At 37.8% G+C, this 22,852-nt stretch overlaps 1 protein-coding gene across 8 annotated transcripts in view; it reads right to left on the bottom strand.

Annotated features, from left to right (window-relative positions):
- Positions 1-22,852, bottom strand: part of STXBP5L (syntaxin binding protein 5L) — a 190,806-nt gene that overhangs the window by 165,503 nt on the left and 2,451 nt on the right. For all 8 annotated transcript variants that reach the window (XM_057415878.1, XM_057415885.1, XM_057415883.1 and 5 more), the window contains one exon: positions 4,186-4,283. In XM_057415878.1, coding sequence (XP_057271861.1) covers positions 4,186-4,283 — 98 coding nt within the window. The remainder of the gene's footprint in view (positions 1-4,185; positions 4,284-22,852) is intronic.

A 22,852-nucleotide genomic window follows, 5' to 3' on the forward strand; every position in this document is an offset into this window, starting at 1 on the left:
ACACTAATACATAATTATACATATACCAATTTAACCCATTGATGATAAATAAGCTTTCACTGGTGTGGAGTCCATTTTGGACCCAGTAAGTTGTTTTCTTTGCACTGGATAAGACAAACTTTCATTTCTTAATAAGCAAAGACCATAATATCTGCAGAAGAGACTCTTTCAGAATTTCTTATTGCAGCTGACTACCAACTAATCAGCACCTCAATACAAAAATATGTAGATATCCTATTCTATATATTTGAAGTAGGTGGCTGTACTGGCTAAGCACATCTTTGAAATGATGGAATTCCAAAGGAAAGGACTCGGTGACTCCAGAAAGTACCTAAAATGAATTTTAACAAGCATTTGTGAACTGAATAAATGACAGTATAGAAATCTGAGAGCCACATGTTACTTCTTCAGATCTGATACTGGAATAATCATGGCTCCATTCCTGGCAGTGTTCAAGTCAGGCTGGACAGAGCCTTGGTGACATGGTCTAGGGTGAGGCATCCCAGCCCATGGCAGAGGGTTGGAACTAGATGATCTTATGGTCCTTTCCAAACCAAACCATTCTGCGATTGCTCACAACACTGATTTCAATCTATTTATTCAGATTGAGAATGTAACAAACCCCCAGACTTCTCCTTTTCCTCTGAAAAGAGAGACTTAAGTCTGACAGTCTCTTAATTTCTTGCTCCCTTGTATGGTGACATGGAACCTTCTCTGATAGTAACCAGAGACTGCACACTTCATTTTATTGTGAGCAATGTCAGAAGGTTCTCTGAACTGGGACTATGGAAGAAGGACATGGAAATAATAAGAAAATGAATTCAATTTCATAGCTCCTCTTCATCTAAATGTGCTTGCCTAAAGCAAAGATAGTGCAGGTAGAGTGGTATCAAGAATTGACCTGAGCAGTGATCAAAGGTATGGGAGCTGGGAACAGCCTTCAAACAGGAAAAAAGTCCTTGGAAGGGAAATGAAATCTGCTGTGTTTAGGACAAGGTAAAAGAATGACCAGATGGCACAGCAACTGTCTCAAGAGGGCTTCTTTTGCCCTTTACTTGCAGATTTTAACTTGTGTTGGTAATAGGAAGATACTCTTCCATCAATGATTTGCAGTGCACTCTCATTCTGTGGGCTGGAGCATTGCTGTTCCTATGAGGATCCAGTACTCAGCAGTCATCAGTATAGGTAAAACCTATGTTGTTGTTTGAAGTTCCTTGAGAATCCCACAGAGACTACTAGGATCAGTAGAGCACAGCAACAGCAATTCCCACTGCTATAGAAGCTATAGCAGTTGCATCTAAAGCAGCCTGAAAAAGAAATCTAGGAGAAGACAAATTGACTGTCAGACCAACATGAACTTTCATTTATCTGTGTACTCTCTAATGGTGACTTCTGAATAATATACTCTATTTCAGACCAGTTCAGCACAGTCAGCTTTAGTACTGCTACAGGATCATTTGAAATGATCACCTGAAGGTGAGATGCTAACCATTAACTCACAACATGTACAGAGGTACATGCTTCATTTTCTTTGGAAACAGCTTATCTCTTGAGAGCTGTTAACTTGTGACCCATAGAAATACCAATACTTTATGAATCTTTTAGAAAGACAGGGAAGCATCAATACCATGATAAGGCTTACACTGGTCACAGGAAAACTTGGTCTATATCATTACATGAATGAATTCTGTCTTGCTATGCCTTTATGCTGCCCAGCAAAACACTCTGATCCAAAAAAAAAAGCCCTTTTGGTGCTACCAATAAACAAACAACTGAATAATTCAGTTTATTTCTCTGACAACAGCAAAGGTAGTTTGTCCTTTCAGTCCATCCATACTACTGTTCAGAAGCAGCCAAACAGAACGTATGTGTGAAACAAATTCTCTCTTTTCATTACCTAACACATTGATATCAGAATGAAATTATAGACCTCTGTATTTTACAGGATACTGTGGAAGACACAGAGCCATTGAAATCAAACTTTTTTTAGTTTGCTTAAAAAAATCCATTATTAATTATATTTTCAGATGTAATGCTAACCTGTTCCATCTTGACTTGAATTTTATTGCCCAATTTCAACAAGTACAAATGGTTGCAGCAAGACTGGCTTAAACAAATGGTGTTGTGTTTGTGGTCCTCGGCCTGTTTCATTGATTACTGTTCAGCCTTGTGTACAAATGCAGTTATTAGTCCACAGCTAGGCTTTTAATGCAAGATGTTCTGTGAAGCTTTCAGAACCAAGCAGAGAAGCCTTAGTTAAGATGAATAAGTAATTCGTTTTATGGCACCCTCTGTCTTCAAAGCACAGCTTCCAGCTTAATTAAGCAAACCAGGTTCTGTGTGCCCAAGCTGAGAAGCATTTATGTTATGAGATGACAACACTTTAAAAACAAAAAAAATCCCTGGTAATTTTGATGCTCTTCTTTGATTCAGATACTAGAACTGGTAGCAAATTTTCTATGAATGAGGTAGGGGATTGCTGGAGAGGATATATATTCAAGGGAAGGGTGCTTTAAAAAACTTTTTATTCCCTTCTTTTTCTCACCTTTATAATCCATTTCCATAGAAGATGTATAGATAGTTTTATGTAAAGTTAGGCATATAGGTCATTATCCACTGCATGTTCTATTTCGGTGGCAGGGAACATGCAGGTTTAACTTAATTCTACACAAATCTGCATTAGTTCAGGCTCTGTACCTACATTTTTCTCAAAGGAGGAATTTATAAAGGTATGACATGCCTAGCCAGAAACAGTACTGCCCCTACAAAATCCAGGTTGCTGAGATGGAAAGAAGAGGTGTGATTGGAAGTCAATCTTCTGCAAGGTCTTCTTCCTACACCTAAATTACCATGAAATACGCAATACCCCCTCCCTCATATGCGGTCTCAGTGAAGCTTCCAGAGACAAAGCTACAGCTTACAGAAAACATGACCACTACACCTGCACCTTCCCACAACTGCACAAATTCAAGGGGATTTTCCTCTTTGAAATCAAAAAGAATATATTTAATCTAATTCATACAAGTAAATATTAAGAGTAGAACTATTAAAGCAAAGTTTGTCACATACCTAGAGGTTTAGCTGAGTCTTGTGAGAAGTGCCGGACCAAATAGAAAATAAAGCTTATGAAAAATGCAAGAACAAAAGCACCAAAAACCAGAGGAAATCAAGTATTAATCATCTTACACGAAGCACAGACATCTCCAGGACGAGATTTTCTTTACTTTGTAACCTGTCTTTGGATTCATTAGGTTTATAGTTACCTTGGGAACAGTGGTAGCAAAAGAACCAGAAAATATTCGGTTGCTGTTTTATACCCAGAATTTATTTAGCTACAAAAAGGTTGTAAGAAATATTGGTTAATTACTTCCATATCCTGTAACTTCTAAACCTTTCTGAATGTTCTTTCTTCTTTTTTCCCCCTTTTATGTATTTTCACTAAATTTGAATACATTTGAACCATGACAAACTAAGAAAATGATGCAGAGAAACATTTTGAAATACACATCTAAATACTCTGATTTTTTTTTTAATTCAAAATTTTCAGATATTTCATTACATTTATATTCAATTCATTCTGTGTAGACTTCCAACTTTAAATTCCTACTATATAAAAAAAATATATGAAGTGCTGGCACTGATATACCTTTAGAATTAATGAAAACAAACAGGTATTTTCAGAGTGTTTCACCTTCTCCTCTAATGGTGATTCTGCCCTAAAATCACTTCTTTGCCACCATTCACTTGGAAGAGTCTGAACAACATCTCATACCTAGATATCAAGAATGAAGGTGCCCACAGTTCATTGCTGAGATGCAGCTAGCCAACTTACTTATTGCCAGCACAACATTCACAACTTGCTCATCACCACTTTGTAGTCTACCTTTATATACTGAAGAGTGTCTACTTTTCATGCTGAAACTCAAAATTAATTCTAGTTTACATTAGCAATATATGCCAAAACCATACACCAAAAACTCAAGCAAAACCTTTTCTTTGGACACCTGAAGGAACTAATGGTTATCCCTCAACAGCACATTCTTTTCCAGTCCATCTAGTAAAGCAAAATGAGGTAGAACATAACAATATAAACTGTAACCTTACCTGAGTGCTTGTAGAAGATGATTCATGTCAATGTATTACAAATACACAAAAAAGGTGCAAACTCTGAATGAGAAAGGATACATTCGTATGGCTCCTGTCCTTGTTCCAATTGCCAGGATTTTCTGCACTGGGTCAAAAGCTAAGGCAGTGGGTAGGTAAGGAAAGCCATGGCGAACCGTCTGAAACAGAACAAATGAGCAAAGTGATTAAGCTGCACCCACACATAACAGCATGCATGCATAACAGCACTTATACTTTGCTATATGTTGTACTACTTGCAATGAATTTCAAGAAAAGTATTACTAGAATCACAGAATGATTTGGGCTGGAAAGGACATAAGATCACCCAGTTCCAACCTCCCTGCCATGGGCAGGGACACCTCACACTAAACCATGTCACCCAAGACTCATTCCAACCTGGCCTTGAACACTGCCAGGGATGGAGCATTCACCTCCATGGCCAACCCATTCCAGTGCCTCAGCACCCTTACAGTAAAGAACTTTTTCCTTATATCTACCCTGAACTTCTTCTGTTTCAGTTTAAACCCATCACCCCTTGGCCTATCACTACAGTCCCTTATGGAGAGCCCCTCTCCAGCATCCTTGTAGGCCCCTTCAGACACTGGAAGCTGCTCTGAGGTCTCCATGCAGCTTTTATTCTCCAGGCTGAACAGCTGCAACTTTCTCAGCCTGTCTTCATACGGGAGGTGCTCCAGCCCTGATCATCCTTGTGGCCTCCTCTGGACTTGCTCCAATAGCTCCATGTCCTTATGCTGAGGACACGAGAACCGCACACAGTGCTCCAAGTGGGGTCTCACGAGAGCAGAATAGAGGGGCAGGATCACCTCCTTCAACCTGCTGGTCAGGCTTCTCTTGATACAGTTGTATAGTATTTTGAATAGGGGCGAGTCTCGCTCATGTCAATTTCTAGATATGGTCCTTAGTGATATTTTAAATGGTTTTCTTGCAACAAAGTAGATTGCAACGCAAATGCCAATATACAACTGACACATATTGCTTATATTGTATAATGAAAGATAACCTCAATATGCAATGCGGCTGAATTAGAAATTGAAGAAAGACACATAATATGCTTTGAAAACACTGCCACAAATAACCTTAGCCTCCACAGAAGAGCTTCAGCAGAAAGAAACAGAACACATCCAGGAGAAGAGGTCAAACCAACCAATAAACTGAATTGAGTCTACGAGGTAAAAATCCTCAATATAAATTTAAAAAACAAAGATGCCAGAGATGCTCTTAAAATAAGCAACTGAACCACTCACCCCTTCTTAGCATTTATTTGTAATACTATGCTTTTCATTCTAATTTTTGCATAGATATGTTGGGGAATAAATGAATTGAGCATGATGCAACACATCCTTGAGTTTGAAGACCACCTCAAATAACATGTTAATTTACCTTAACCTGGAGGTTCTGACCAACATGACCTGCCTGATTCTTATGAAGAAAAATCTGATGTGGGAGAACACTAACATAAGAAAAAAACTGGACATAACTAGAGTAGAATATACAAATACACCTCCAGATTAACTGATTCATTTTGTGTGTGACTGCTTACTGAAAATTGGCTAACAAATAATATATTTCTTTTGTATAATATTAATGATTTATAATGTTTAATAGAATATTGAACTTGATTATTGACTCTTTTTTTTTTTAGTACATGGTTAGGATTGCAGGGGAAGTACTTTGGACTGAATAAAATTTAACTTTTTAAGACATCTTTTTCTTCCTTGACAGGATCTGGCTTATGAACTGTGTCCACTAAAGCATTCATCAGTCTCTATGGAACAACTTCAACAAACAGGATTCCTTATTTGCAGACCTGTTGAGTAAAAGGCAGCTGGTGATTCCTACAGCTGTATCACTCCAACTCTTCCAGTACAGCTGGAAGCACTTGAACCAATATTGCTAAGCAGCTTGGGAACAACCAAATGTATGTTTTTCAGCACATAACCACCTCCTTAAAAGAAATCTTACTGATCTCCAATCTTAATTATTGATGATAGTGGATGTTGTTTAAAAGAATGTCTAATTATTAGTTTCTAGATTGCAAAAATCCAGAAACGTGCTACTTCAGCAAGCTGTAGAAAAGTAATTCACTTCTTATGTCAATGGAGACATTTGTCAAAGATCTCCACAACTGTGTTTCTGGCTTAGTTTGCTTTGAGGTTTTTTACCACTTTGTCATGTGGTAGGATCACCCAAATATAACATTTTTTGACATCTAAGCTGGAACTCAACTTATATACTATAAAAATGGTTTTGCCTCTCATGCCACAAACACATCAGGAAATACAAACTGTAGTATTTTCTAGTGTGCTGAATGTCTGGCCTAACTTGCACTACTAATTCCCTATTACATTTGAGATTTCTGGGTTCTTGGGAATAGATCTTCCTTTTCCAGAAGAAAAACTCCAGACAAAAAAAAAAACAAAACATATACGGCAAAAATGATCTTTTTCATTATTAATTTTTAGATAAGAAAGTTTGAATTTCTAGTAATCCCAGGCACAGTATTTGTTTCTGATGTTTAGCCAGGACTCAAGCTTTCAGCACTACTTTTTAGAGCTAAGAACGCAAAGATCAGTGAGTTTAAAGTCTTACTTGCATTCTTGCCCATATGTATTTAACATAGGCTTTGTATTCTCAGTATTTTTGCAATCTCCAGTCAGACTTTTCATTTGGAAATTTTAATTCAGTCCTGTTACTGAGACAAAACAACGGTTTAGAAGTAGAGCCAAAACTCCCAAACTCTAGGATATACTCAGAAGTGTTATTTCTGTTTCGCAGCCATCTTCCAAATGTGAGTATTTCCAGTAATGCCAATTGGGAAGTTCTTGGGAATGCAAAATTCTGCTGTTTGTAGAATTAAAAAAAAAAAAAAAAAATCAAAAAAACACAACATAGAATCATAGAATAGTTAGGGTTGGAAAGGACCTTAGGATCATCTAGTTCCAAACCCCCTGCCATGGGCAGGGACACCTCACACTAAATCATATCACCCAAGGCCTCGTCCAACCTGGTCTTGAACACTGCCAGGGATGGAGCATTCACAACGTCCCTGGGCAACCCATTCCTGTGCCTCACCACCCTTACAGGAAAGAATTTCCTTCTTATATCCAACCTAAACTTCCCCTGTTAATGGGTTTTAACCCATTACCCCTTGTCCTATCACTACAGTCCCTAATGAAGAGTCTCTCCCCAGCATCCCTATAGGCCCCCTTCAGATACTGGAAGGCTGCTATGAGGTCTCCACGCAGCCTTCTCTTCTCCAGGATGAACAGCCCCAACTTCCTCAGCCTGTCTTCATATGGGAGGTGCTCCAGTCCCCTGATCATCCTCATGGCCCTTCTCTGGACTTGTTCCAACAGTTCCGTGTCCTTTTTATGTTGAGGACACCAGAACTGCACACAATACTCCAAAGGAGGTCTCACAAGAGCAGAGTAGAGGGGCAGGATCACCTCCTTCGACCTGCTGGTCACGCTCCTTTTAATGCGGCCCAGGATAAGGTTGCTTTCTGGGCTGCAAGCGCACACTGAAGCCGGCTCATGTTCATTTTCCCATCAACCAGCACCCCAAGTCCTTCTCCGCAGGGCTGCTCTGAATCTCTTCTCTGCCCAACCTGTAGCTGTGCCTGGGATTGCTCCGACCCAGGTGTAGGACCTTGCACTTGGCATGGTTAAACTTCATGAGGTTGGCATCAGCCCACCTCAGAAGCGTGTCGAGGTCCCTCTGGATGGCATTCCTTCCCTCCAGCATATAATCCGAACCACACAGCTTGGTGTCATCAGCAAACTTGCTGAGGGTGCATTGAACATCCAAGTAAATGACAATTTTCAAGCAAAACATTTAAATTCATTAAGACTCTAAATAAAGGACAAATGCAGTTTGGCTGGAGAGCCAAGCTACAGTGTACACAATTAAGGCAGAAAAAGATGCCTTTATGATTGAAATTTTGGCACAAATGAGAGCAGTCTCCAAAATGGTTCTGAAGATCAAAGAGAAGAACAGGGACAAGTTGTAACACTTCAGGCCCTCAGACTCTTCTCCTTAGCCTTGGTCCAATATCCTTTCTATTTCCAAGGACTGTGAAGAAATGACAAGCTAACACTTGAAGTGGATACGAGCATACATCTAAGAATTAGGAATGATTTTAGAACTGCATCTGTGCTTCCGTAGAGCATTCACTAATACAGATCAAGAAGAGGGGAAGGCCACAAAATTAACTTGATTCGAGGGTGACAAGAAAAAATTTGTTCATACTTAATCTGAGTTGTGGCTGGTAAGAACAATGTAGACCGAAACTACCAATGGTGAGCAGAAAACACAAGGCAAAGCATATATTTTTTCCAAAATGAAACCATCTCAATGACAGATCAAAGGAGGAAAAAGGATCTTAAAAACATCAGTTTGTGTTCAAGGAAAGACGGGACCTCCCTACCCTGGATGGCCTAAGAAAGAAAAAAAAGAAGAGAAAAAGCAGACAGCAGATGGAGCCAGGGCTGCTTTTCTCCACATTATCCAGCTTTCTTCTCTATCTCCTCTGCTAGCATGCAGTCTCTAGGGGCAGTCTGCCCTCCCTATGACAAACAGTTTCTGTGCAGTATGTGAAATAATTTTGAAACAGAGCAGTTAGAAATGCCACAACAATTTCAGCACTAATTATTGTTCAGCTTTGTTATTCTCTTTCAAATTTTTCTTTTAAACCATTGTAAGCAAATACTCTTACGGTGAATTGCATATATCTATATATATCGTTAAAGTAACCTTCACACAACCAGTTTACCTATATGAATATAGGAAATGGATTATTTGGGCTTACTAGTGTTCTACCACAGAACACTTTAATATGCTGTACAGAACATAACAATCTCTTTCCCAGATACTTATCTTACTCAGATATTAAGGAGGGCCACCCAGATGAGCAGGGGCTGGAGCACCTCCCATATGGACACAGGCTGAGAAAGTTAGGGCTGTTCAGTCTGGAGAAGAGAAGTTGCGTGGAGACCTCAGAGCAGCTTCCAGTGCCTGAAAGGGGCCTATGAGGGTGCTGAAGAGGGACTCATCATCAGGGCCTTGGGCAATAGGACAAGGGGTGATGGGTATAAACTAAACCAGGGCAAGTTCAGGTTAGATATAACGAGGAAGTTCTTTACTGTGAGGGTGGTGAGGCACTGGCACAGGGTGCCCAGAGAAGCGGTAAATGCTCCACCCCGGCAGTGTTCAAGGCCTGGTTGGGCAGAGCCTTGGGCAACATGGTCTAGTGTGAGGCACTTCTGCCCATGGGAGGGGGTTGGAACTGGATGATCTTAAGGTCCTTTCCAACCCAAACCATTCTATGATTCTATGCCATGATATATGTCATTAACTGAGAAAAGAAAATCTCACTAGTATAATATATATTATCCACTATAATTTTCACATGGTTTGTAATACAATCTTCCAGAAGATTTTTTAATTTTTTTCTTCCTATGGCAGTTTTGTATTAGACTGCAAGGACCATTTTTTCAAAGTGATTTTTTTAATTGTCTAAATAGCTTCAAAAATACAAGACTAAACTTGAACCAAGTCAATTAAGTAATAGGGTTTATAGTCAAATCTGCCCCTGCCATTTGCATAAACTTAAAATTTGTAACTCTTCTACTAGTGTTTTACAGCTACCCAGTTTATCAGACAGTAAAACCTACTTACTTAGCTAAATATTTTTTAGATGTCTGTTTGCTAAAACTGACCTCTGTAGTCTAAGCCTGTGACTCTGGATGGAAAATCTACATCCAAGCTGTGACCAGCATGTCACATGCAAAAACCTCACTGAAGCAAGTAACTGATTGGTTTACCAGCTAGAGGATGAATGTTGACTGAAACCTGTATAGCCTCTTACACAGCTATATAGGAAATTAAGAAATGCCAATGATTACAGCTTTCACCAAGGTTGCAGTGGTGAAAATAGGTGCTTACAAAGATAAGCTGCCATGTATTGCATTGCTTTAAGACAATGACATCCCTCATTTGTGCCTGGAATCTCTGTTAAGATTGTTGCCTGCTCACAAAAGACGGAAAGAGGACAAAGTATCAGTAGGCTTTCAACCTGGAAAAAAAAAATTAAAATGTATCCCTCCTGTATTGTTTTCTTATTAGTTAAATTTTCATTTTGTAAAAGGAATATTTTTCATAAAAACCTAGCTTCACTAAAAGTTTCCAAAATTTAAAACCCAAGCTGCAGATTCCATGTAACCTACATTAGGAACCAAGGCTTCTGAGCATCTTCACAGGATATCCTAAAAATTATCTAAGGAAAAAGAACAACCAACCCCCAAAACCCCAGGTTAATACACCCACAGGCAGCAATTTTACTCTGTCTAAAGCTTAGATGATCTTATGTTCCTTTCCAACCCTAACTATTCTATGATTCTATGAAACAGTCATACAGGAAAAAACACCTATTCTGGAGCTATAAACTGGGAAGGTTGATTGCTGTCTCCTGCAAGATGGTATAATAAAGACTAATGCAGCATATGGATAAAAACCTTTACAGAAGCCAGTAGAGCTTCTACAATAGCAAATCCTCACTAACTTGTTTTCTCCAATTCTATGAAGCTGTCAGCATGCATGTAAATAAAGAGAATATGAATAGAACCACAGAATGGCTTGGGCTGGAAAGGACCTTAAGGTCACCTGGTTCCAACCCCCTGCCATGGGCAGGGACACCTACCACTAGACCAGGCTGCTGAAGGCTCTGTCCAACCTGACCTTGAACAGCGTCAGCAACAGAGCATTCACAAGTTCCGTGGGCAGCCTGTGCCAATGCCTCACCACTTCCACAGTAAAGAACTTTTCCTTATACCTAACCTGAACTTCCCCTGCTTCAGTTTAAACCCATTACCCCTTGCCCTATTACTATAGTCCCTGATACAAAGGACTGTATGTAACAATTTATGTAAGAGAATATGCATATGTAAGAGAATACATATAATTATTCCAAAAGCCTTCCTGTAACATTCCACAGCAACATTATTAATGAAATAAAGTTGTCATGGGAGTCAAAAAAAAGGTTTTTTGGTGGACTGAAAGCTGGTTAGGTAACAGAAAATAAAGGATAGGGTTTAACAGATTAAATTACCATTAAGAAAATTCAAAAAGTAGGGTACTCCATGGAGAAGTGCTTGGACCACTTTTATTCATCATTTTTAATTATCTGTAAGAGGTAGTGAACACTGAAATCTCTAAGTTCATAGCTGATAGCAAGTTCCTTTGCATAGTGAAATTCACTGCTGATGGTTATCAGCTCCTGAAAGACCTCATCAGCCTGAGTAAGTGTGCAAGAAGGTGATAAATGAGATTCAGTGTGGACAGATGTAAGATCAGGAACCTAAAGATAAAAACCCCGCAACTCTTCATTAGATTTCCACAATGCTGAATTTGCAAATAGCATTTACAAGTCAGGAAAGTGATTTTGTGGGCATGGCTGGCATTCCTCTGAAATCTATGGCTTAATGTGCAGCAGCAACCCAAAAAGCCAAGTAATACTGGACATATTTCATCAGGAAGAGCATAAAGAAAAACAGAGGGCACTGTTTTGCTGCTATATAAAACCTCTGTGAGACCGTTACTTGAGTACTATGAAGCTCTGGTCTCCACACCTGAAGTAGTCAAGTCAAAGCCGATACAGAGAAGGCAACCAATGCTCAGGGTGTCGGACACAAGCCTTATCAGGAAGGACTAAAACTTCCAAAACTTCAGTTTGGAGAGAAGAAGGCTGTGAAGGGATATGACAGATTTTCATCATCAAAAGAGTGGATAAGCTAAACATGGAACTGTTATTCAGCTAAACCACAGAGCAATTCAAAATAAATGAAAGTAAGTTTAAAACTCAAAACACCAAACCAAAACTTCCTTATACAACAGGTAATGAAACTTGCCACTGTGAAGGCTAACAGTATCAGCAAGTTCAAAAAGCATTAGACAAATTCATGGACATTACTGAAATGGATTACAAAAGGACTGGCTAGGGATACACTTTCTGACGTCTCCAATCAAGTGATGGTGGATGATGGGACATTAGAAAGGGAATGGTCTATAGAAAGTGATCTAACTTAACTACTCTCCCTCAATGACATATTCTATTTCCACTGTCAGAGACTGACTGCTGGGCGATAGGGACCATTGGTTTGTCTCAGCAGGGTATTTCTCATAAGCTTATTATCTTCACCAGCAGCAGTGCATCTGAGAGAGGGCTGGAAAGGAGAGCATCCTCCGTGAAGAAAGACACAGTAGAGAAAAAAACATGGAAAATGTGGGTACATGAAGGAAAAAGAAATGTTGCTGAATTAGGTAATACAGAGGCAGGAAGAAAAGCTATGCACAGCAAACAATAGGATTAGTAAAATATGTTCCTAACATTTACATACACAACTTTTGGAATAGAAGAATAATACTTTCAGCAATAGGCAAATCTGGGTTGTATTTTAATTCTGAAAATTTACAAATTTTACAGAGCTTACTTTGCTATAAAAGGTCCCTCAATAAGCTACAGTAGATTTTTGAGAAGAATCTGTGTCCTGGACAAGAAGCAGACTTCAAACACAACCTGAATTTTTACAGTTTTGTTCCACAAATATCATACACTGAAAATTATATGAAAAATTCAGTGCTAGAGTATTTAAACAACCTGGACATCAGATATTTTTGTACTATGAACATATGAAATATTTGTACTATTTAATATGAACATATGAAATATTTTTCCCTTTGCAAACAGCTTAACGTACTTAGAAGATGTAAAACATAAAGCTGCAAAAAGTAGCATCAAGTCTATATTTTAATATGTATCGTTTTCACTCTACTAGTTTTAAAAAGCCTGGATGCAGACCATATGACTGGTTTTTGAAACATGCTAGTTCTACCACACATTACATAATTTTTCAGTTTTCTCATACAGATCAGCCCTGAAAATGAAAGTACATCAAAAAGGCATCTTCCAGACAACAACCTTAAGAAATAAATATCTAAAATGTAGAAGTCCTTCCTAAAATTCCTCTTTTCATGACCAAAATCTCTGCAGCAACTTCAGAGATATTTTTTTTCCACTGTCAGTTTCAGTTCAGCAAACTGAATGTTAAGAACTATCATCAAATAAGAATGGTCCTATTCACACAGGATTCATATTTATACAAACAGCCAAGTTAAGTGAACCACGGAGGAAAAATAAGGCTTTCTGAATTTCAAAAAGCACTCTCATTCTTTGAAATATGCTGTAGCATATCAAAAATACACAACTAATATATTCAGACAAAAACCTACAAATAAGTAAAATGACACTGATCCTCGAAGAAGGATGCTGGAAAGGGACTCTTCATCAGGGGCTGGAGCAATATGATGAGGGGTGATGGGTTTAACCTTAAACAGGGGAAGTTCATGTTAGATATAAGGAAGAAAGAAATTCTTTGCTGTGAGGGTGGTAAGGTGCTGGCACAGGTTGCCCAGAGAAGCGGTAAATGCTCCATCCCCAGCAGTGTTCAGAGTTGGACAGGGCCTTGGTTGACATCATCTAGTATGAGGCATCCCTGCCCATTGCAGGGGGTTGGAAATGGATGATCTTCAGGTCCTTTCCAACCCAAAATGTTCTATGATACTATGAACTGCATTATTCTCAGTCCAAAGCAGAGATGAGGTTGGAGGGGAATTCTGCAGACTGCCTAGTCCAACTCCCCCTGCCCAAAACAGTGTTTGGATTTTAATTTGATTGATCTATTTAAATCAGTTTTGCTGTGGCCAAGCAACCACTTGACAACTACACCACCTTGCCACATCTACCACAGCACTGAGTCACAGCTTTATAGTAAGTTAATAAAATAAGTTACAGGATAATACATAAATATAATCATCCCAAAGTAGGTATTACTCCCTTTGGAGAAATCTTAAATTCAAGAGAAACATTGTATGCAAATGTTTTCACATTTTTTATTCCCATTCTTTCTAAAAAGAAGTCCACCAAGTTTTAAATAAAAAAATTACAAAAAGGGAAGAAAATGGAGAACACAACAATGAAGGAATTGCATCCATTTTCAGTAAATATGTTATAGCAGACTCCTCACTCTTACCATTTAAACTGGCAAGAAGAAATGAGGCATCAACCTATAGAAAACGCCACAGCCTTTAATAGGATTATATTTTGCCTTGGCTTTAATGTAAAATACTAACAATAAAAAATCCAACCCTAAACCACTGATTTCAAACCCTGATTTGTCCTACCTACTTAAGTAAGGCTTCTGTCCAAATGGCAATCATTATAGCCAAAGTAACTCAAATAGTAGTTCATACTGATTTTGTTGTTGTTGTTGCCTCATTTAACCATATTACTCTATAACTTGAAATAGTTTGGTTCAGAATATCATCTGTCTGATGGAGATCTGGCTTATAGGGATTTACAAGAATTGTAAAATCATTCAACATAGCCAAGAGCCTTGAAAGAAAATATTTTTGTCGTCACTATGACTGTGGATGCAGAAAATAACATAATTTCATAATTTTAACGGAGAAAAAAACTCATCTATTTTTATTAAGGTTCTACCAGAACAACATAGCAATAACTCTAATTCATTTTGCATGTCTTCTCACTTCTTGATTTTCTGTGACTTTGCCACTTTAGGCTGATTTTGTCGTGTTCTATTCTAGCCGATTGTGGTTCCTGTTCTGAAGCAGATGCTTTGTTTGCTGCTTTCAGAATATTTCAATTAAAAAAAAAACCTCACAAAAAAACACACCCACACAAAACACAAAAATTCAAAAACCCCAAAAGAGCCATAAAAATTTTTGCACAAAAATGTCCTGCTGCTGTGATACAAGAAAACTGCTACTCTGCTAAAGTTCTTGAAGGTTGATTTTTCTCTTATTACTTTTTAAATCTATAGAAACACAGTGTTAAAACCCTACTTTGCTATAATCTATATTCTTGATGTATTTCCATGGAAATCTTTCATTTTGCAACAAAATTTGGCATTCTTACATGCTAAGATCATTACCAGATTTCATTACTAGCATCTACAACACATTTACTACTTATTTCTAGCTCATAATTAATATTCTCCTACCTCCTTTCTGTATGCATATTGTATGCAATGAGGACTTTTTTTTTCTGATGTTGAATGGAGAATTTAAGCAGAAGATACTGGCCAGCATCCCATCTCACATATGGTGAAGATATACTCCAGATTAACTTGGGATATTTTGTGGCAGGTTTTGCCCTCTAAAGCAGTGAAATCCAGCAGATCTTGCACACTGCTATCCCCTGCTGCATTGCCCATAATGCTACCAAGGGCACAGCTCACAGACACAAATGAAGGCACTATACCTAAAGACGGTAAGAATCAGATCTCTGTTTATATAACCATATGCCAGCTTTCCTGCCTTTGCCTCATTCAGGGAGCATTTCAAGACATATGCAGGGACAAACGAGGAATAAACTAGGATTCTTTGGACTCACAACAATTAACTTTTATCCACAGCTACAGTGGAATGTATCTGAAATACAACTGAAAGCACATATCCATCCTTAAGGGATGCAATAGATAGAATGTGATGAACAAAGCCAAGATGAGCATTCATAATTTATTTAGAATGAATCTTTGTTGACGCCCAGTGGATAATGCAGAGACTTTATCTCACAGGAACACACAGTGAGTAACACCCATCCTTCCCACATGCTGTGTTCTCTTCAAACCAAATGTGGTGGTGGACAGGAACAAAATATAAGCAGACACTTCAAGAAAATAAAAGGTGCTATAAAGACTAGACTGCCACACATACAGAGTTAAGTGCATACCAGCTGAATAAGGAACCTGACTTCTGAGTATTTGACCTCATGGCACTCTTCTATAGCATATTTTTTAATGTAACAAAAAAAAATTGGTCTTAATTGATTGGATTCAAATTCTGCAAGAAGACATGCTACCATATACACCTCCATCTGCACATATACCACTGAATTCAGTAAGGCTACTTTTGAGGACATGCATTCATCAATTCAAAGCCTTAAATATTAAGGGTCAATTTTTTTTCCAGTACTGTATACAACTTAACTTCAAAGGAAGCATAACAAGTGTACCTCAGCAGACTTTGACCCTAGCTACAGGCGACAGATTGTCTCTAGCATTTTTTACTATTCATAGTCTATGCTGGTGATCTGCTAGGAATGGACACAGCACTGCACAAAGATAACATCTTATTACATTTAAGCATATTTACTAGCCATCTGTACCTAACAATATTGCTTTCTCTCCTCTCCACAGATGCACATTACTTTTACTTCCAATCATAAAATCCTCTAACTTTCCCCTATAATGACTCTAACATACATTTTGACAAATTAATACATCCCTATAACCTGCTTTTCTAAACACTTTTTCTTAGAATAGCCAATAGACCAGTACATTCATGTAGCTTAGGGTATTTTAGTTCACTTTTCTACTGCTTCTTTTTCTCTGTTTCCAAAGTGAATGTACTAACTTTTCACAGTATTTTCACACAGACCTTGCAAAGGGATCTGGGCATATACTATACACCAGGCAGCGTCACATGTCTCAGAATAAGCGTCAGATATGAACAGAGATTCATCTGAAATAACCGAGTTAGAAGAGGCTCTGTCTTAGATTTAGTCCATTCCACTGAGGATAACGGCATGTTTTACGTAGCCTACATATTTCTATTTGGAAAAACAAAAAAATCTCCTATTACTTCATAGTTTTATTCATGAACTTCTAAGTAATTTCTCAGTCATTTCTTTAAATTAATGAAGTACAACTTCTTCTTTCATAAAAAAGTAGGAAAGCTTGCTTATACAGCCAATGTTTTACACAACAGTTCTAAGATCAGAACACTCCCTAAGATATAGGCCAACCAGGCTGAACGCCCTCCATCCTCCCAGAAGAGATTCAAACCCCCTTTTCCCATTAAAGAGTGAGAAAATGCCTAACCAGTGGCTCACAGGTGAGGTGAGGTATATCCAATCCAGTGTGTCCAATTCCACTACCAGGGAGTAACAGTTAAGAGGATAAAAATCATGGAATAAAGGAGAGACAAGAAGAGCAAACTTGGGAACAGGAATTAGCTTAGTGAGAAAAGCCCTGTGTCCCAGGTATAAACTCAGCACAATTCTCACAAGATGAAAGCTGGCACCACCACAGCAGGCCTGAGCTATGTAAACATGAAGACACTGCATCCTTCAGTATGTTTCATGGGTTTTTTTCACCATTTCTAGGATAATCCATAGATTTACCAGTGCAATAATTAGCTCAGGGAAGGAAGACTGTAGTTCTGCTATGATGATCTGATCTCTGAACAACTGCCTGTGAAAAAGTGACCCCTGAACCAAGGGAGTATTAACCTATGCCTAACAGGCACTCTCAGTGAGGACGGACATTCTTTCTCATGAGGAAAACACATATCCCGATTTCAATTTTTCATCCAAGGACTCTATGTGATTGAAATGAAAGAATCCTTGAAATAAAACAAACAAAAACACCCTGAAACAAACAAATCCACAAACCAAAAGCAAAATAACCCCACTTGAAATGGCACACAAAATTACAGCAAATAGTCTAACTTTTAGATTATCCTGTATGGAGTCAGGAGTTGAAATCTGTGATCTTCATGTGTCTACTCCAACTCAGGATATTCTATGATTCTTATATTGCTAAAAAATGCAAGATCAACCAAAAAAAAAAGCAGAAAATTTAGAACATACGTGCACTAAGATAATCTATGCAACCTGTACTTCTTCCCCTCTTATAGGAATCAAATTCTCTTTTTCTGTCATAGAACTTCTGCCTCACTCCATGCATAGTACAGTCTAGTCTGTTGCATGGTTAAACCAAAAGTGAACCATCGAAGAACTGTTGTCTGCCAAATTTGTGTACTTGGCACAAACCAGGAAGGTGAAAGGTACAATTCAGATAGAATTTCCTTTCTGCGATTCTCTATCGATGCTCTTATCATTTAGTTTTATAAATGAGCAAGCCAAGGGCCATGAATTAAGCTTTTCATATGTGGCTGCTAATCATGTTTCCATTTTGTGATTGACCAATTTGAGATAATTGAGGTTGATGATATTCAGACATCTTCAGTACAATTCACAGGTCCAGTACGGAGCCAGAATTCCATCTGTAGTTATTTGAGACAGGAAGGAAATTCAGAACCATTCCAAGGTGGACACATAAATTGAGATGTGACTAACAAGCCTAAAGACTCTCTATTCTGTCCACAATACTTGCAACAAAATGTGAAAACAATAGGAGGCATAATGGGAAGACATAAGTGGTATAAAAACATTAAATATGCTAAAAAAATATCAGATTCAAATCAGGTGAAGCTGGAAGCTCAAAACAGTGGACTCTAAACAACCTAGCATTTGGGATTTTCATCTATACTGCAGGAATAATAATACCTCCATCTCACAGAAATATTATGAAGGTCAATTCATTAATGTTCATAAAGCTTGCAAAACTACAGTGGTAAGCACTTCTGTTGCAAAAGTCCATGAGGAACTTAATATTCAGGCATGCTCTGAGCTCTAATTATGCAGAGAAATACTGGAGTGCTTTCTATTGAGCAAACACTATTCATTTTACTAAATTAAACCCATAGAAGAAATACTGATCTTGTAATTAAAGGTTGTATGCACAAACTACATTTAAGAAATCTGGAACTTCTGAGTGCGTTGTTTTGCAACCTTAAAAGTCTTCAAATCGTTTTGAAGTTGTAATTGCATGCGTTGGCCATGAAGGGTCTACATTAATGCATTTAGGATTAATATTTGATTAATGAGCATAGTGATGCAAAAAGATAAGTATTTGCAAAAAACAGAAGAAGAGAGTCCACTTATACTACTATAGGTTGCTTCAAATCTTCTAAGTTCTTAAAGAAGCTTTTAATGTGCTCTGCTCTTCAGCACTGAAGAGTCCGGGTTGTAATTAATGCAAACGTTCAAAAAAGAAAAGTATGTTACGCTTATCACACATTTCATAAAATTACTATCATCTAATTACAGAAGTGTCATTTACGCCTCTCTAGTTTTAAACAGAATAGGGGTTTGCACCTAGCATTAGATCCAAACTGTAGTATATAGGAAAAATCCTCCCGAAATTATCTTATTTACCACTAAAGTAACTCTGTTCATTTATCATTAAATGAACTCTGAGCACTTACAAGTAAGGGTTAATACTTTTTTTTAACATGGGTTTTCTCTGAAATGTAGCACTTCACATACTTCTGTTTCCCCTGAATAACCTTATTAAGAAGCAACTCAGATTAACTAAACAGCTCAAGCTAACTAAAACACTATGAATAGCTTATAACAAAGAATTTTCATTATTATTCATAGCAAAACATAGAACTATGTGCTATCACAGAATTGTTCTTAAACTGTCACTCCAAAATTCGTCTTCATTATCGTTGAACTATAATGTCATGTTGCATCTGCAGTTAAAGTATCTCCTTGACTGTTGTCAAGTACAGGTGACTAAATGTTCATCTTCGCTGGTCAACAAAATACAGTATTACCATCTATAAACTGGGGGAATTAAAATTTAAGACCACCTTATAGGAAATGCAGATAGAATCATAGGATGGTTCAGGTTGGAAGGGAGCTTAAAACTCATCCAGTTCCAACCCCCTGCCACAAGGGCACCTTCCACTAGAGCAAGTTGCTCCAAGCCCTGTCCAACCTGGCCTTGAACACTGCCAGGGACAGGGCAGCCACAACTTCCTTGTTCATTCATGCAGGCCTCCTTAAGTTACTTAAATTGGCTACTGAGATATCAAAGATAAGGAGGGTTAGGAAAGCACAGATGCAATGGGCCATGAGCTTCCATACCAGTTTCAACAAAAACCTAACACTATTCTGCCTGCATGGATTTTGTACAAAGACTCGGTAATGTGTCTACTGAAACTGTGACTATACTACCAATGTGAATGATACAGCAAGATTCAAAGGGATGTTTATTAGATAGCAAGACTACTCAGTAATTGACACTAAAGACCAGTTTTGGACAGAATACAAATCTTGTGCTTCAGGGTTTAAAGGTAGTCTATAACAATCAGCATTTAGGGAATAACTCTGTGGGAAGATGATTAGTTCAGCTGTTCTTAAACCTTTTCTAGGGTATCAGGTTGTTAAAGAAAATATTCTACATTAACAGTACATTTACTAAAGTGCAACTGTTACTGTGCTCTAAACTGAGGTCTTGATTTCAAACATTTTCTGCACAGTTATTAACAACATGCTCTACAAATTAAAACCCCATGATTGTTATTCAAGAAAAGCTCAAAGAGTTTTCTGTGGGAGACTTATTTTCATGAAAAATATGCACTTTCTGTTCAAAAAAATGTACATCTTCATTCTTACTCAGTTTTTCCCAACTGCACTACCCTCTAACAATCAAGCTTCTGCAAAAGTAATAAGAACACTGCTTTCACCTTTTATCTTCTTTCTGTTTGAAGTTCTACTCAAATAATTTACAACATCCTAATTGTGATCTTCCCACTTCCTATATTAATAGCAGGTATCTCCCCAGTGCTGTATTTTAGTTTCTAAATGCTACGGACAAACACAGGTGAACCTAAAATATCATTTCCAACATATATACAGTGGGAAAATATAAAGGAGCAAACCCGAGGAAACTAGATCTATCCTTGTTAAAATTAACATACGCTTTACTAACATATTCTACTGGATCATGCCTAGTTTTTGGCATGATGCTGCTATCTGACATGCTGAACTTAATTAATGTGAACGATAATCAATACTTTCATGATTTCCACTTGGATACTCAAATCCCAGCCCTAGATATAAGAAGCTAAACCTCAGCTTCCTGTTATCACAAAATACAGCTTTGACCAAATTTGATATTACGTGAATACTTTGAAAAGGGTGCCACTGATTCCTTAGTACAGTTACCAACCTAGAGATTTATCGTGCTTAAAAAAGGCCAGTTCATTCATATGTAATAGTTTCAACAATATTTCATTTTTTTACTTTCAATACAGAAGAATAAATTAATGATTGAAACATAAATGCCAAAAGTAAGTTATTGTATACATCTCAGTGTAAAATGAAATATTCAATTTACTTTTATTAAGTTCTGAACCCATATCTCAGAAAGACACTGTGATAATAACCATCCTAAAAACATCACAAAACAGAGAGACAGCTTTCAGGTGTGTTACTAATGAAATCAGGTGTGTTACCAATAGAAAGAGTTTTGGTAGAGGGCTGGATCTGTGATTTTAGCCAAGCACACCTCCCACAAACTTCAGAAAGACGATTTATTTAAATAAAAACTGCAGGGTAATGCTCTTTAATTCTCAAGTATGAGTCAGCGTTTATGTTTCATATTTAAATAAAGATTTTATAATCAGCAAAGAAAGAAAAACAAGTTTGAGGTGCTACTTAGACTGTGAGCCCATCTGCCTTGATCCTGCAGATCATAACAAACCAAACCTGCCATTAGCTTTACTCAGTTCTGTGTGCAGCAGGATCACAGATCATGGATCCTGAAATATGCAGCCTATGTAACTTATGTAACTTAACATGAAAATACACAATCAAAACACCAGACATTCTACACAACACAAGCTCAGGGAAGGCAATGCTTGGATTGTATGTGCCTTGCTGTATTTTTAATTTAATTCAAATTGAATGAGGTACGAATTCTGGCTCGGATCCTGCACCCTGAAGCACGCAGGATGAAAGCTGCGCCTGCGTCAAGTCCCACTGCCTTCAGTACACTTGCATAGTACATAATGCAGGATGGGGGCCTGTGGGGCTTTGTTGGTTCACTCAAACATGCTTGTAACATTTTTAAACTGCAGTACAGCTGATTAAGGAGAGGCTGTTGAATAAACACTGCAGTATTTTATGAGCACATAATCACCAAGTATTTTGGAAGGCTTTTTTAGAATACTCTTGTACCTTGAAAAAAGGAAGCTGATGGTTTGTATACTATAGAGTAGACTTCTGCAGTACCATGCATTCATAAGCAAGTGCTGCTGCAAGCAATCAAAAGCCTTCCTATATGCAAATACTTACTTTGCTGAGAACATTTTAACCTGATGGCTAAGACAAACAAATACTGCCCACTGAAATCTTCTCAAAAATGACATATACCTATGCACCAAGCAGATCTACCAGATCCATTTCCAAGTGCATCTAGCAGATTAGGCAGAAAACTAATTTCTTTTAATCTCACGTTGCCTATTTTTGCAAATATATCATACAAACCAAAAACATTATCATGCTAAATACAGATCTTTGGCCCTATCAAATGACTTAAACACAGAAAACTATGTTTTTAGCCTTACTTAAAAGTCCCAAAACGTCAGACCTTCTAATGATATTTTAATATGTCTTAATTATCTGCATTATTGTTTTACTGAATTTTCACTGAAGTGGCAACAATGGGAAATCACTGTACTGAATACCTGGAGTCTCACAAAATGCTGTATTACTGGGAACATAAGCAAAAGGAGTCAAATTCAACCCTGGGAAACAGGTATAACTCTAATGCACTGATCACTGCCACTCTATTAAACTACTGAATAATTTGACTTAAAAGGCCTGAACCTGTTTTAGTTCAGGATGGCAAAGAAGTACAAAACCTTCAGAAATTAGAATTATGTAGAACCTATTTCAAAGGTCTCCAACTGTTAAGTCATAGTGGCTCACCCT

The sequence above is a fragment of the Pezoporus wallicus genome, unplaced genomic scaffold, assembly GCF_028554395.1.
Source record: "Pezoporus wallicus isolate ANWC-B61680 ecotype Strahan unplaced genomic scaffold, APGP_CSIRO_Pwel_v1 contig_6814, whole genome shotgun sequence".
Lineage (NCBI taxonomy): Eukaryota > Metazoa > Chordata > Aves > Psittaciformes > Psittacidae > Pezoporus > Pezoporus wallicus.